Source organism: Bubalus kerabau, chromosome 22, assembly GCF_029407905.1.
Source record: "Bubalus kerabau isolate K-KA32 ecotype Philippines breed swamp buffalo chromosome 22, PCC_UOA_SB_1v2, whole genome shotgun sequence".
NCBI lineage: Eukaryota > Metazoa > Chordata > Mammalia > Artiodactyla > Bovidae > Bubalus > Bubalus kerabau.
This window is the reverse complement of record NC_073645.1, coordinates 41,685,427-41,699,457: the sequence shown is the minus strand read 5'-3', so window position 1 is coordinate 41,699,457 and position 14,031 is coordinate 41,685,427. Positions and strand designations below refer to the sequence as shown.

At 53.9% G+C, this 14,031-nt stretch overlaps 2 protein-coding genes across 2 annotated transcripts in view; one reads left to right on the top strand and one right to left on the bottom strand.

Moving 5' to 3' along the window:
• The window catches only part of PRDX3 (peroxiredoxin 3), a 186,300-nt gene that overhangs the window by 50,202 nt on the left and 122,067 nt on the right, over positions 1-14,031 (top strand). The gene's annotated exons all lie outside the window — the stretch shown is intronic.
• GRK5 (G protein-coupled receptor kinase 5) overlaps positions 1-14,031 on the bottom strand; it is a 225,042-nt gene that overhangs the window by 120,150 nt on the left and 90,861 nt on the right. Inside the window, exon 2 of the mRNA XM_055560168.1 lies at positions 1,713-1,808. Coding sequence (XP_055416143.1) covers positions 1,713-1,808 — 96 coding nt within the window. The remainder of the gene's footprint in view (positions 1-1,712; positions 1,809-14,031) is intronic.

Sequence of the window (14,031 nt, the reverse complement as noted above, 5' to 3'; positions counted from 1 at the left end):
ACGGTGAGAAGCTTGTGTTTCATTCCAGGTGGGAGGACAGGCTGCTGTGGTTTCAGCAGGGGGTCCACTGGGTGCCGTTTTCATTTCTTAAAATCACCCTGGGGTCTCTGCTGGGGGAGATGGCCTGCAGTTGTCAGGGCCGTGCTGAGTGCAAGAGAGAGGGTATGGCTTTAACAGACCACTGTTCTGCCCAGTCCAGGGGATCCCAGAGGGCTCCGTCCTCTCCTCTAATGAAGATCCTTCCCATGTGGCCTTCCAGGCCCACAAGGGCCACGTCACCCTGGCCCAAAGCCTGTCCCAGGATATCCTCTCCAAAGCTTCAGAAAATGAGCTCATGTGTGAGCAAGAAAAATAAATGCAGCATTTGCCACTGTTTGGTTTGTGTATTGGTCTAGAAAAGAAATGAGATTTTTATTTAGGAAAGCCTTCCAGCAGGACCCCAGCAGAGGCTGGGCAAACACCAGGGCGACGGACTGTAAACATGCAGGAGGGCCCAAGCCCTGGGGCCCTTCCCCGCGAGCAGCAGTCCCTCGGCCGGTTTATGGCGGCCTTCCTGTTTTCCCGGCCTCTCTTCACACTGCCCTCACACACAGAGCCTTTTCAATGCCCTCGAGGAGAACAGAAGAATTCATTTTCACACGCCAGCGCACACGTTTCTCACACCCTCCCAGGGGAGTGGATGGTGCCAAGAGGCTGGTTTATGGACCTAGACAGACATATGGGGTTGGGGCCCATGGGGTGGGGTCCACGGGCGGAGCAAATCTCAGAGGTAAATCCTAGGCTCCCGGGTCCCCTAAACCGGAAGTGAAGAAGGTGGGGCCAGGCCAACTGGAAGGTGAGGGGCCTTGGTGGCACTGGGGCAATGGCCTGAGGTCTCCTGGGGAGCAGGGTTAGACTTGGCAGGACTGAGAGTCAGGGGGCAGGGAATGAACCTCAGTAGAGCTTGCTCACCTCCAAGTGTCAGGATCAGAGAGGAGAGACATGGAGAGTGCGGGAGCACTAGGTCCCTGAATCTGGCTCAAGGGTAAGTGAGAAGGAAGGTAGAAAGTGAGGTGTCCACATTGTTGGGGTGAACAGTGGCTGAAGTGTGACCGTTCTGGAGGGGCCAGCTCAGCTCAGCTGTCCCTGTCCCTGGCCATTGCCCAAAGAGAACACAATTTTTTTTTTTTAATTTATTTATTTTTGGATGGGAGGCGTCTTCTTTGTTTGCACCCATTGGCATTTCTGGGTGGTGAGTGTCTCCAGGACCTGGTCCCTGGGATATAAGTGAGGCAAAAAGGAAAGCCAGGAGCTCACTGGCACATCATCACTCCCCACAGCCCGAGGTCCCAGCCAGTCTTCCTCTTCCTCATCTTTAGGAGGACAAAGGAGCCTGGCAGGCTACAGTCCATAGGCTTGCAAAGAGTCGGACATGACCAAAGCGACTTAGCACTCACACATGCACACACACGAAGTAAGGGAGGCAAATTAACAGCCTCAAAGGGTAATTGAGGGTTGATCCCACCCAGCACGCATCAAATGCTTCATGAATGTTGGATGAATGTTGGCTGTATCTTTATGCCAACTGGCAAAGGCATTAGCTTGGAGCTCCTACCTGGCACCACTTTACAGCATTGTCCATTTTGACTCACTGGACAGATGACTCCGCAGTGACTGGGCTCCTCACTCCCCTCCCAGCTCCTCCCCACGCCCCCTGGAGCAGGATGGCTTACCTATGGCCCTTCGGAGGTCTTCACACTGGTTAATGTGAGGGAACTTAAGGATTTCCTTCCACTTCTTGCTTTTCCCTTTGCGCTTTCCTCCGCCTCCTGCAGAGATGGGAGAGAAAGACGGGGAGCTGATGCTGGTGTTGCCTGAGGTGCCAGAGCCCACGTCCCATTCCAGTGAGCCTGGGAGCAGCTTCCTAGCCGGGAGACTGGGACAAGCCCCTCCCCAGCCAGTATCAAGTCTATGCATCCTTCCTTCAGGCTCACACAGGTCTGGGCTCCCCCACCCGGCACAGCCTCTCCCATCACCCACTTCTGCACCCACATTGGGTGCCCGTTCTTTGCTGATATATTAACCATAACTATGCAACCCCATGGGGACCTGGCATCAGCCCCAGACTAGACCTCAACCTTTCTATGGCAGAACCTGGCCGACTGGCTCAGGAAAGCCTGGTGAAATGGACTCACAAATGGGTGAGATGGATTCACAAATGCACCCCCCCACCACCACCACCTCTTTTTGTCCTCTTGTTTCCTGTGGACAGTCCCCACCCCCAGCTGGAGGCCAGGTGCTGGGGACAAGGAAGTCAACTCTCCCTTGCCTTGAGTATCCCCTTCTTCTCCCGCCTCATGAACCCCAGGGTCCAAGGCTGGAAGGACTCCTGGTGGACCACATCAGCTGCCCCCCCCGCCCTGTATCCTGCCCAGCGTGCACTATAATGAACACATGCTAGGGACACACATGTGATGAATATGCACACGTGATAAACATACAAACACAGTGAACACACATGTAACAAGCACACAGAATGAATACATGGAGCTGAGGAGGGTGCACCCAAGGGTGTTCCTGTTGTCCCCACCGCTTCTTATCCCTGGACAGTGGACAGACGTCAGAACACTCAGGTGTGTCAACAAGGGGCTGCTGACTCTGGCCTGCATGTCCCTGAGCCCACCACCACTTGGAAATGGGGCCTGGAGGCACCTCTGTGTCATCACATGCTCAGGACCCCACAAGAACCTGAGATGCATTCGTCTGACCCCGGTCGCCAGAGTAGTCCTTAAATTCCACTGGTCAGTGACTCATCAAAGGTCACATAGCCCTTTAGGCCCCTCAGCATCTCAAGATTTTAAGGTCCTTTTATCCTCCTTCATGGGATCAACACCCCAAGTACCTGTGGGGTTTGGGGCCTGGTTACAGAGACTTGGGATCTTGGGCAGGCCCTCAGTACCCTGGGCTGCACTCTAAGCTGGGTGGGTGTGATGTCCCCCCAGTCTCTGACCCTCAGAGAGGGTCCAGGCAGGGCAAGGGCCCTTTCTGCAGCCAGCCAACCCAGGGTATCCCAAAGGAGCTGGGCTCTGGGCCCACCCCCAGCAAAGTATGTGTTCTGGGGCTGGCATGGAGCTGATCTCAATAAATGTAGCCACTTCCCTGGTGGCTCAAATGGTAAAGAAGTCACCTGCAATGCAAGAGATGCAGGTTCGATCCCTGGGTCGGGAAGATCCACTGGAGGAGGAAATGGCAACCCACTCCAGTATTCTTGCCTAGAAAATTCCATGGACAGAGGAGCCTGGTAGGCTACAGTCCATGTGATCTCAAAAGAGTAAATATCAATAAATGGAGATTCCCAAGTTATCCAATTGCCCTGAAAGCTGAGGGCACCTTCTGGAACAGCCAGTGTGTGGGCTTCTGAGGCTAGAACCAGGACCATCCTCAGAGCTGGGAACAAGGAGAGGGAGCCCATGACAGAGGGGCAGGACACAGTCCATTTCCTGGCTCTCTGCTCGTTCTGTCTCCAGCCCTGGCCAAGCAGCCCTGGCTCCCTCTGCTCAAGTCTTCACAAAGATCAAAAGCATTGGACTCCAAGGAAAAAAATGAATGTGTATGGGGCACATGCTGTGGCCAGGCACGTTTTGGACATTATCTTATTTAATCCCCAGAATGACTCTTGGAGGAGCAAATCACCAGGTTCATCACAGATGCAGAAACAGATGTCCAGGTTGTGTAATTTCCCAGCTGATGGCCTGCACTGCTTCCCGCATGCTTGGTGCTCCCACCGGAGCTGACACACTTCACCGCCCACATACACGTTGGAGCCCCTCAGCTGGCCTTCCCTGAGTCCCCACTCTAACTCTCCCAGGCAGAACTATTACTATCCCACTTGAAAGACAAGGAAACTGAAGCAACAGGGAAGAAAGAGGCAAGTCTCCTACACTCCACAGCTCACAAATGGCAGAGACCAGACCCCAGCCTGAGCAGAATCTAGACCCCAGGCACTCATATGCACCCTTCTGTCTATAAAGCTCCCTTTCAGGAGCCCTGTGAGCCAGGGAAACTCCCAGGGATCACAGAGAAAGCTGGCCCCAGACCTCAGAAGTGACAGGACACGCGGTAAGAACAAGCAGAACTTGGAGCTCTTTAGTAGAGACCCAAGCCTCCGAGAAAACAGGCCACCCCACACCTGTTCACTGAACCAGGTGTCAAGATTTAAACACTGAGGTTTTGCATATAAACCCAGGTTCGGGACTTCTGTCCCGTAACCAGACACATGGCAAGGCTCAGATAGAGCTGGGCGCAGCTGACCCCATGGACACGACACGTGGCCTCCATCCGGTGGCCGGCCTGGCCCCTTAGTGCTTATGTGTATCCCCCAGGGGAGGGCTGCCCCCTGGAGAAATTAGCCAAGTCTGCTCCCATCCTCACCAGCTCTGGCTCCGAGGCCTAAAGCAATGGTTAGAACTCATTTAGTACGCACCACCACCACCCCACCCCCCGCCATTCATTCCATACTCTTTATTCCCAGATCTGGCTGGGATGAAGCACTTTTTGTGTGTATGGTAAAATATAAGTAACAGAAAATATACCATGTTAACCCTCTGTAGGTATACAATTCCACAGCACTAAGTACATTCATGTGTCATGTAATCATCGCCACCATCCAGCTCCAGAAATCCTTCCTCCTCCCCAGCAGAAACTCGGTGCCCATCCAACACCAGCTTCCAGCCCCCTCCACCCTGGTAACCTCCGTTCTACTTTGTCTCTCTGGTTTGACTGCTCCGGGGACTCATGAGTGACAGCACGCAACACGTGGTCTTCCAGGACTGGCCGATTCCACTTGGCAGGATGTCTTCGAGGATTATCCATGTTGCAGTGTGTGTCAGATTTCACTCCACTGTACGGTGGAATAATCCTCTGTTGTGTGTGTACACACCACCTTTTGTTTATCCATTTGTCTTTTGGTGGACGCTTGGATGGTGTCCACCTTCTGGCTACCGTGAATACGGCGGCTCGGAATACCTGAGTCCCTGCTTTCAATTCCTTCAGGTATATGCCTAGGAGCAGAACCGCTGGATCATATGGTCATTCTATGTTTGCCTTTTTGAGGAATTGGTGAAGAACTCTTGGCCATACAGACTCACAGCCTGTACCTCATCAGCCTGAACCCCAACTCTGTGAGTGGAACCAGGAATGGGGCTACTTAAAGAATCACCCCCAAGTGATACAGCCAGTTTATGGAAACAGAAGTCTATTTTACACACACACACACACACACACACACAAACATATTTTTATAGACTAACTTCTCCATTAAGAAAGTTAACACAAAATAAAGAAAATTAACACAAACTCATTAATTCATTCAACCAATATGTTGAGCATCAACTAAATGCCAAGCAGTATGCAGATGCTGGGGACACAGGAATGGGGAAGACTGAAGGGGTGTCACCCTCTTGGGGCTTCCTTCTTGTGGTGCCCAATCTAGTAAGGAAGACATCAAAGCCTTGACATCAGTGGTTCTCAACCCCTGGGCAATTTGTCCTCCAGGGGACATCTGGCAGTGTCTAGAGATATTTGGGGTTGTCACACCGGATAAGAGTGCTGCCAGCATCTGGCAGGTAGAGGCCACAGAGTTAAACATCATACAAGGTGCAGGACGGCCCCCTTACAACAGAGAACAAGGTACTCAAAGTGTCAATAATGCCAAAATGGAGGGATGCTGCTTTATTTATGACCCTTATGACCAACACTCAGGAAAAGTGCAGAGTTTGGGACAGACTCCCTAGTAATGGGGCAGTGGTGGAGGCGGGGAGAGGGGAAGAGTCATCCAGGCCACCTGGAGGATGTAACACGGAGGCTGGAGTGATGAAGAGCGGGTGGGTACCACACAGCCTCCTGGGGGCTTCCTTCATCCTCCTCATCGCCTCAGCCCCCAGAATGGGGCAGGGACTACGTAGGCAAAATCATACTCCCCCAAAGTAACCCTTAATTGCTGGCACCTGTGAATATTTTAGGTTACGTGGTAAAGGGAATTACGGTTACAGAAGGAATTAAGGATAGTGACAGGGATGTTATTTTGGATGATCCGGGTGGTCCTGATGTAACCAGAGGCAGAAGAGTCAGCTCGGAGTGATGTGATGTCAGAAAGACTAGATCAGCTACTGCTGCCTTTGAAGAAGGAAGGGGCCACAAGCCAAAGGATGCAGGCGGCTTCTAGAAACTGGACAAGGCAAGAACAGATGCTCTCTTAGAGGCCCCAGAAACATAAGAGCCCTGCCAACTCCCTTGTTTTTATCCAGTGAGACCCAGGTTAGACTTCTGACTTCTAGAACTAATGCCTCTGCCTACTGAAGCCCTGCTCCTTCTTCAAGACCCCCTTCTAATCCCCTCTCCAGGGCTACTCTTAAAAGGCAGATCCCTTGTCTGGCCCACAACCCTCTCCCAGCTCAGCCCAGATTCTTGCTTCATATCCTTCCAGGGGGTTGGACAGCTAACACAACTGTCCTGGACAACTGCAAGCTTTTGTTGCGTTATGCTGACAGTAAATGAGTAGTTGCAGGGATCGCCCTCTGGGCTTAGCACTGAGCTAGGTGCTACATGCTGTGGTCCTCATTTAGTACTAGCCCCATTCCACAGGTGACAAACCTCAGGCTCAGGGAGAGGGATGGGGCCAATAAACAAACCACATGTGCAAACAGAAGCACGTATCTTCTCCAACCCACACTGATTCACAGCCGCTTCCTGTCTCGAGCATCCCTGGGTTTTCTTTTCTTCACCCAGCAGCCCACTGCTGCTCATGGTTTACCTTCCATGTGCTGATAGTGAGGTGGCCAGGAGGACAGAGTGCCCCACTTCGTGGAACTCCAGCTCATCCCAGGCTTCAAAGAGCAGAGCCGGGTGAGGCTGCTGGGGGTGTGGTCAGGCAGGTGGGGGCGCCTCAGGGAGGAAGGGGGCTCCCTCCAAGGAGGGGATGCCAGCAACACAGGCTGGTAGTCAGCCCGGAGGTCTCCCACCAGAAGTGAGAAGAGACCAAGACATCGGGCTTGGGGACGTGGGCTGAACTCCACCCGCTCACAGTTCCGGGGAAGACACCAAGGGACCAGGGTGGTGGGTCTCTCTCCCGAGTGGACATGAGTCCAAGCGCAACCTGGAGAAAGGTGGGTGGCAGGAAGATGCAGTGTTCCCCAGGAGCAGTCTCCAGGAAGGAAGTGGCTTAGCACATCACTCTGCTCTCTCCAGCCTCCAGGGTCCCCCCTTGGCTGCCAGCAGTGGCCTTATGAAGGTGCAGCCCCGATGGGCTGAGAGAAGCGTGATAAGCAGGTGGCAGGGCAGGGGAAGCGGGGAGAGTGGCCAGCAGGTGGGCAAGCCCCAGCGGGGATGGAACGCAGGACTTGGGAAGAAAGCAGAGGAATCAAGAGCTATCACGTCTTAAGCGCTCAGAACAGGCTGAGCTACTGAGAAACTAATTGGCATTCCTTTCGCTCCCGTGGACACCCCCAGGGAAGAATGAAAGGATCACGCCAAAAAGCTGCCATGAGAAAACTGTCACTGTGGGGGGAGAAATTGGCTGTTATTCTTGTGGCATCTACTGTTTTCCAGGGAGGTGTTTGCACTTTGAAGGCTGAGGACTGAAATGAGAATGAGGGGGAGAGTGTCCGGGAGGGGCAGCGGGGGGGAGGCTGCGCTCCAGGAAGGCACGGTCCCCACAGGATCCCAGGGATGAGGGACTCTGAGCAGTGAGGGACCCAGGGCCAGCCTGACACTGGGGAGCTGACGCCGAGACCCCTCCCCCGAAGGACACTGACAAAACAGACAACAGCAGTGACCCCGATGGTCTGTCTTACTTTTGGGACTCCTTGGAGGCTTAGGGGTTTCCCTGGCGTCTCAGATGGTAAAGCGTCTGCCTGCAATGTGGGAGACCTGGGTTCTATCCCTGGGTCAGAAAGAATCCCCTGGAGAAGGAAATGGCAACCCACTCCAGTACACTTGCCTGGAAAATCCCATGGACAATGGAGCCTGGTAGGCTACATACAGTCCATGGGGTTGCAAAGTGTCAGACACGACTGAGCGACTCACTTCACTTCACTTTGTGGCTCAGAGGGTAAAGAATCTGCCTGCAATGTGGGAGGCCTGAGTTTGATCCCTGGGTTAGGAAGATCCCTGGAGAATGGAATGGCAAGCCACTCCAGTATTCTTGCCTGGAGAATTCCATGGACAGAGAAGCCTGGAGGGCTACAGTCCATGGGTTCGCCAAGAGTGGGACACGACTGAGTGACTGATACACGCTTCGGAGCCCTAGGACTTTTTGTGCTATCTTTGGAAGGGAAGGGGGGACAGACCTTTGCAAAACAATTGACCTCGAACTTCTCATTAATCTTACAGTGTATCTGATTTGGAAGTTAAAGAAATGTGGCATTTCCTGTACTCCCAGGGTCAGAAAGCTGTTTGCTTAGACATCTTCTCATTTAATCCCCTCATCAACCACACAGGTAGGTCCTCTTAATGGTCCCATTTGATAAGTGAGGAAAGAGACTCAGAACGGCAAGAACTTTGCTTCAAATCACTCAGTTTGTGTTACATTTGAACCAGGACCCAGGGACTTCCCCAGTGGTCCAGTGGTAAAGAATCTATCCACCTGTAATACAGGGGACATAGGTTCAATCCCTGGTTGGAGAACTAAAATTCCATGTGCCGAGGAACAACTTGGCCCTCAAGGCACAACTAGAGAGTCTGAATGCTGCAAGGAAAGATCCTGCATGATGTGATGGAGATCCCGTGTTCTGCAACTAAGACCCGACACAGTCATATTAAACAATAGGTAAACCAAGACCCAGGCATCCTGACTCCTGGTCTACTGGTCTATGGAGTCTGTAGAACAATAAAGGTCCAAGGTCCATCAGAATGGGACAAGGCACCCAGGAAATACATGGCGTGTGCGCCGATGATTTGGGTGGGGTTTGAAGGGAGTCCTTCCCACTCCTTAGGGAGCCAGACTGGGGCCTGGAGTCATGGGTCCCTGAGGCCATCTCAGTAGCCTGTACCCACCAAGGCTTTTTATCTTTCTCCCTAGTAACAAATGAGCAATCGGTCAGAGAAAGGTTGCTTGGGTAGAAGCTGAGCAAGACCCTCTGCATGTGTTGCAAAGGATTTGCCTTCACACCCTCGATCAGTGGTTCCCAGTGCGGTCCTTGGGCCAGTTGCACCAGCATCACTGGGGAATTGGTTAGAAATGCAAAACCTTGGGCTCCACCTTAGATCTACAGTCAGAAATTCTTTGCCGTGGAGGGGTGAGGGGGTGGGGACAGCAGTCCGTTTTAATGAGCCTTCCAGGTGATTCTGATGCAGAGTCAAGTTGGAGCAAGTCCTTGAGCATCATGTGGGAAATAGTATGATGGGACCAAGCTTTCTGGAAATTTCTCTGATTATTATTTCTGCTCTGTCTACTTCTAAAAAGGATCTGAAGAGAAACACAGGGGTTTGGACAAATTCAGTGATGTTGGGGTCTGACTCTGTTAAGAACCCAGGTCCCTGTCCCCTGCCTTACTCAGGCATTCTTCTCACATGATGCCCACAAAGCCACTTATGTGGCCACTCGCTGGATATGGACCCAACTGTTTCCAGAAAACTAGAGGGAGACACTGGAGAGAAGGTCACTACTGGCCTTGGTGGGTACAGGCTACTGAGATGGCCTCAGGGACCCATGACTCCAGGCCCCAGTCTGGCTCCCTAAGGAGCGGGAAGGACTCCCTTCAAACCCCACCCAAATCATCGGCGCACACGCCATATACTTCCTGGGTGCCTTGTCCCATTCTGATGGCCCTTGGACCTTTATTGTTCTACAGACTCCATAGAGAAGAACATCACCCCTGGAGATGGCACACCAGGATCTGTAGAGGACCTGATGCATTTTGTGGGCCCTGAGGAAGTGGAGGCTGGTTTTCCCATGGACTACATTCCTCCAAGACAGACTTGTCCACTCAGATTGGAAAACTGTGTTGGTGAGTGCGGTTCAAGCCAAGGTGAGCAGGATGAGAGATTCAATTTGACCCCCAAAGATGAGGATTAATACCAGGGTCATAAAGAGATTCTAGGAATCCAAAATGAGGCAGTCAAGAGCAGCAGGGTTTGTAGGAACAGGAATGCCATGGAGACATGGAGAATTTGGGGCTGGGGTGTCTCTGCCCCTCTGCAGACCATGCCAGGCTCACTTACCTCTTTGCATCGAACCCAACTGGCCATAATGAAAACACTGGCTTGGTCCTTGACTCCTGGGAGGTGACCTCCCAGTCCTGGGAATTTTCCCAGTGTTGGGGATGTGGGTTTTATTCATGGTGGATCCCCAGAACTGTACCTGAGCTTACGCTAATGAGATGACTCAGGCTGAGGCTGGCCATGCCAGAATGGACCAACCATGGGGTTAGAAGGTTGGGCCTTTGAGTCAAATGACAGTGTCCAAACTTTGGGGTGGGGAAGGAGGCTGGAGACTGAGTTCAGCCATGTGACTAACGATTCAATCAATCATGCCTAAGTAATGAAAGCCCAATAAAAACTCTGGGACCCAGTTTGGGTGAACTTCCTGGTTGGTGCTCACACACCGGCGCTGGCAGGGTGACGTGCCCATCACAGGCCTTGCCTTGTGCATCTCCTCATTTTGCTGGTTCAGATTTGTATCCTTTCACCCTAATAAAATTGTAAATCTAGAGCTCTCCTGAGCTCTCTGAGTCATCCTAGCGAATAATCAAGTCTGAGAGGGATTGGGGGAGATTTCCAAATTTGTAGTCAATTAGTCAGAAGTACGTGTGGCCTGGGGACACCCAAACTTGAGTCTGGGGTCTGAAGTGAGGGTGGTGGTCTTGTGGGGACTGTGCTCCCTCTGTGGAGTTTTTGCTCATTCAGGGTAGTCAGTATCAGAATTGTGCTGCAACCGGCAGGCCCCAAAGCCCCCTCCCTACCCATCGGCCAGAATCCTGAGTCCAAACTCCCAAGGGGGGCTTCCCTGGTGACTCAGATGGTAAAGAATCTGCCTGCAATGCAGGAGACCCGGGTTCGATCCCTGGGTGGGGAAGATCCGCTGGAGAAGGGAGTGGCTACCCACTCCAGTATTCCTGCCTAGAGAATTTCCAAAGAACAGATCCGACTAGTCAACGCATCTTCCCTCCAGGCAGGCCACACGTGGACATGAGTTTGAGCAAATTCTGGGAGATGGTGAAGGACAGGGAAGCCTGGCCGCCTGCAGTCCATGGGGTCACAAAGAGCCGGACCCGACTGAGCCACTGAACCACAGTAATAAGGCCCATGTCGCGGGCAGCCTTGACTCTGAAACAATCCGATCAGTTCTGGCCCCTGCGGATGGGGTGAGACAGAAGGGCTGAGTGAGACTTGCAGCAACTCAGTGGTGTTTCCCAAGGTAGGCAGTGCCAGGCGTGACCAGAGGCAGCACAATCAAAACCACAGAAATGGCCAGCCTCTTGGCCAAGACGGTTTAGAGTACCGCTGGCTAAAGGCACCAGAACGCGGGTGTTAGGCGAGGGCCTGGCCACAAAGGGCTCCAGGATGCTCCACAGGGTCTCTTCCTCCTTCCGTCTCGGAGCCCCTCCCACAGGGCCTGTGAGTCACCAAGGGATTAGGAGGTTGGAAAGGTCATGCTAAGGCACCAAATTTGTTAGAAACTCAAATTGTGTTACAAAGCAGGTCTTTAGGATACACATCTCAGTGCAGGGGTGGAGGGTGGGCGTGGGATGGGGTGGGGGGGGGTGAGAGCCATGAAAACCAGAGGCGTGGCTCTCAGCACACTTGGATCAAGGTCTGGGAGGGTCTCGAGCATCCCTGGGACCACGAGGGAAGGCTCGCTCTCTGTGTTCCCAGCCACAATGGCTGATGACTCAGCAGCTCCAGCCGGTCAAGTGGAAGGCTCTGTGACAACATTGCGTGTGACGTCGGTGGAGTTACAGAGTCTGTTCCGTTCCTTTCTACCCAGGTGAGCTTGCAGGACTCAGTTTCTGCAGCGTGGCCCGCAGGGCTGGTTTCCAGAAAGTCTCACCATGGGGAGGCTCTGGGTGTTCTCAGAGGCTGGTTTTCCTGATGGGGGGCGGGGGGTGGGCAGGCGATCCCTGGGTCTGCTCTTTCCTCCGCTCACCCTCTTTGCCACCGGCCTTTCTGTCCCACCCCGGGGCTCCGCAACCTTCGCCACTGCCACAGAGGTACCCACAGCCCTGGTTGGTGGGGGGCTGTGAGGGAGCCCACTGGTTCAGTCTTTCCGTACAGCCCCAAACAAGGCAAGAGCTCAATTACAGGGCCTTTTGGGACTGCGTCACTGAGTGACTCAAGCCTTTTCTAAAGGGACTCCAGACAAAGGTACTTGAGGTGATCTCAGCCTGCAAGTGACTTTCTCCAACCCAATGCCCTTGGCAACCACTGTGGAAGGAAGACAGGGCCCCGCCCCACCTGAGTTTCCTCACCTGGGAGGGGAAGGGGGAGTAGGGGGCGGGGGAGGGTGGAACCAGGTCAGGGCCCCAGAATCTTTATCAGAAGCGTTTCTTTACAATCCCATAGGTACAGGTAAGAAGGGAGCTGATTGGGTGCGTAGGGCAAAGGGATGGAGCTTGCAAATACAAGGGCCAGGGGCCTCGTTCTGTTTTTTGTAGGTCTCACTTTCTAGAAATAGCCAGTAGTCACAGGGTCTCTGCCTCAGGGTACCTTCCTCTGTGAAGTTCCCTGGACGCACCCTGAGTCTAGGACACTCCTCCTCTATCCTCCCCCTCCCCACCGCCCCCCACTCCTCTGTTACCCCCTGTCCCAAAGTGCTGGGGTTGAGATGTCAGGATTCAGGGGCACTGAGTGGACACGCCCCCAGACCTACCCATTGATGGGAACACTTGAAAGAAAACACATCTCGAGGGGCACCTCTAGCCCAGCATCTCCAGTGATGGGAACTGTGTCGTTCATGCTGGGCAGCCGCGTCCAAGGTTTCCCAGGACTGGAAGACACTTGGTGTCTTCAAGTGTGTCCAGCGCCTTCCCGGTTTGACATAAGACCCCAGGGGTGGGCAAGAGAGGCAGGAGGGCAGAATCAGGGGACACAGAGCCTCCCCGTGCAGAGGTGCTGGCCATGGCCTGACCCTGCCCCACCTTTACTGCTTGGGAGCACTGACCCTTCCCCCCGGTGCAGAGCCCTAAGGGAGGGGCTCGGGATGCAGGATGAAGCCCGGGCTCGGTTTAAAAGGCAAACACTGGTGCAGACACAGCCAGTTCAGGGAGCACCCAGGCCAGACTCAGAGAGGCGAGGAGGGGTGGGGCGGGGGACTGGAAGCCTTTCTAGGGCCTGTTAACACACCTGGGAGCTGAACTCGGTGGCTTAGTTGGGGCTTCCGTTGTTCACGGGGACCCCACCAGATGGGTGGGTAAAAGCCATGGTGGGCAAACGGGGAGCAAGTACATTCCCACAGCCCGGGCCTCAGGGCCGGCTCCACCCTCCGTGGGACCGGACATGGCGCGGCAAAGACATACAGTGATCCTGACCACAGAACGTTTTGCGGTGCCCCAGCTGTCAGCTGCAAGCACCTAAAACCTCCAGTATGTTCTTCAAAGGAAATACAGTGTTGAAGTGGTGGGAGGCATCGGGGGCAGCACGGGGCATGTGCAGCCTGTGGCCTGCGGGCAGGTTCCAGCACCTCCCGGCCCCACCTCATGGCCACACCGCCGTCGGACTTCCAGGGCAGAAAAACCTCAGCCACAACCAGAAGGATCCCACAACCTCAATTAGGAAAACCCACACCGACACAAGGCCTGGTAACTGGTTGCCACGGGGATGGCGGAACGTGGCCCCTCCCCACCACACTGAGCCTGAGAGAGGCGAGCCCTCTGCAGTGGCTTGCGGGGGTGGGGGAGTACAGGAGGGCAGGGCAGCCAGGGGACGATCCCTCCCAGGAAGCCCTTGTTCCCAAGGACAGCGCGAAGAGTGGGCCACCTTGACCAGAGGCTGTAGCCCCTGAGTGCCAGCTGCACTGTTACCAGCTTCCCTGGTGGCTCAGATGGTAAAGAATTCGCC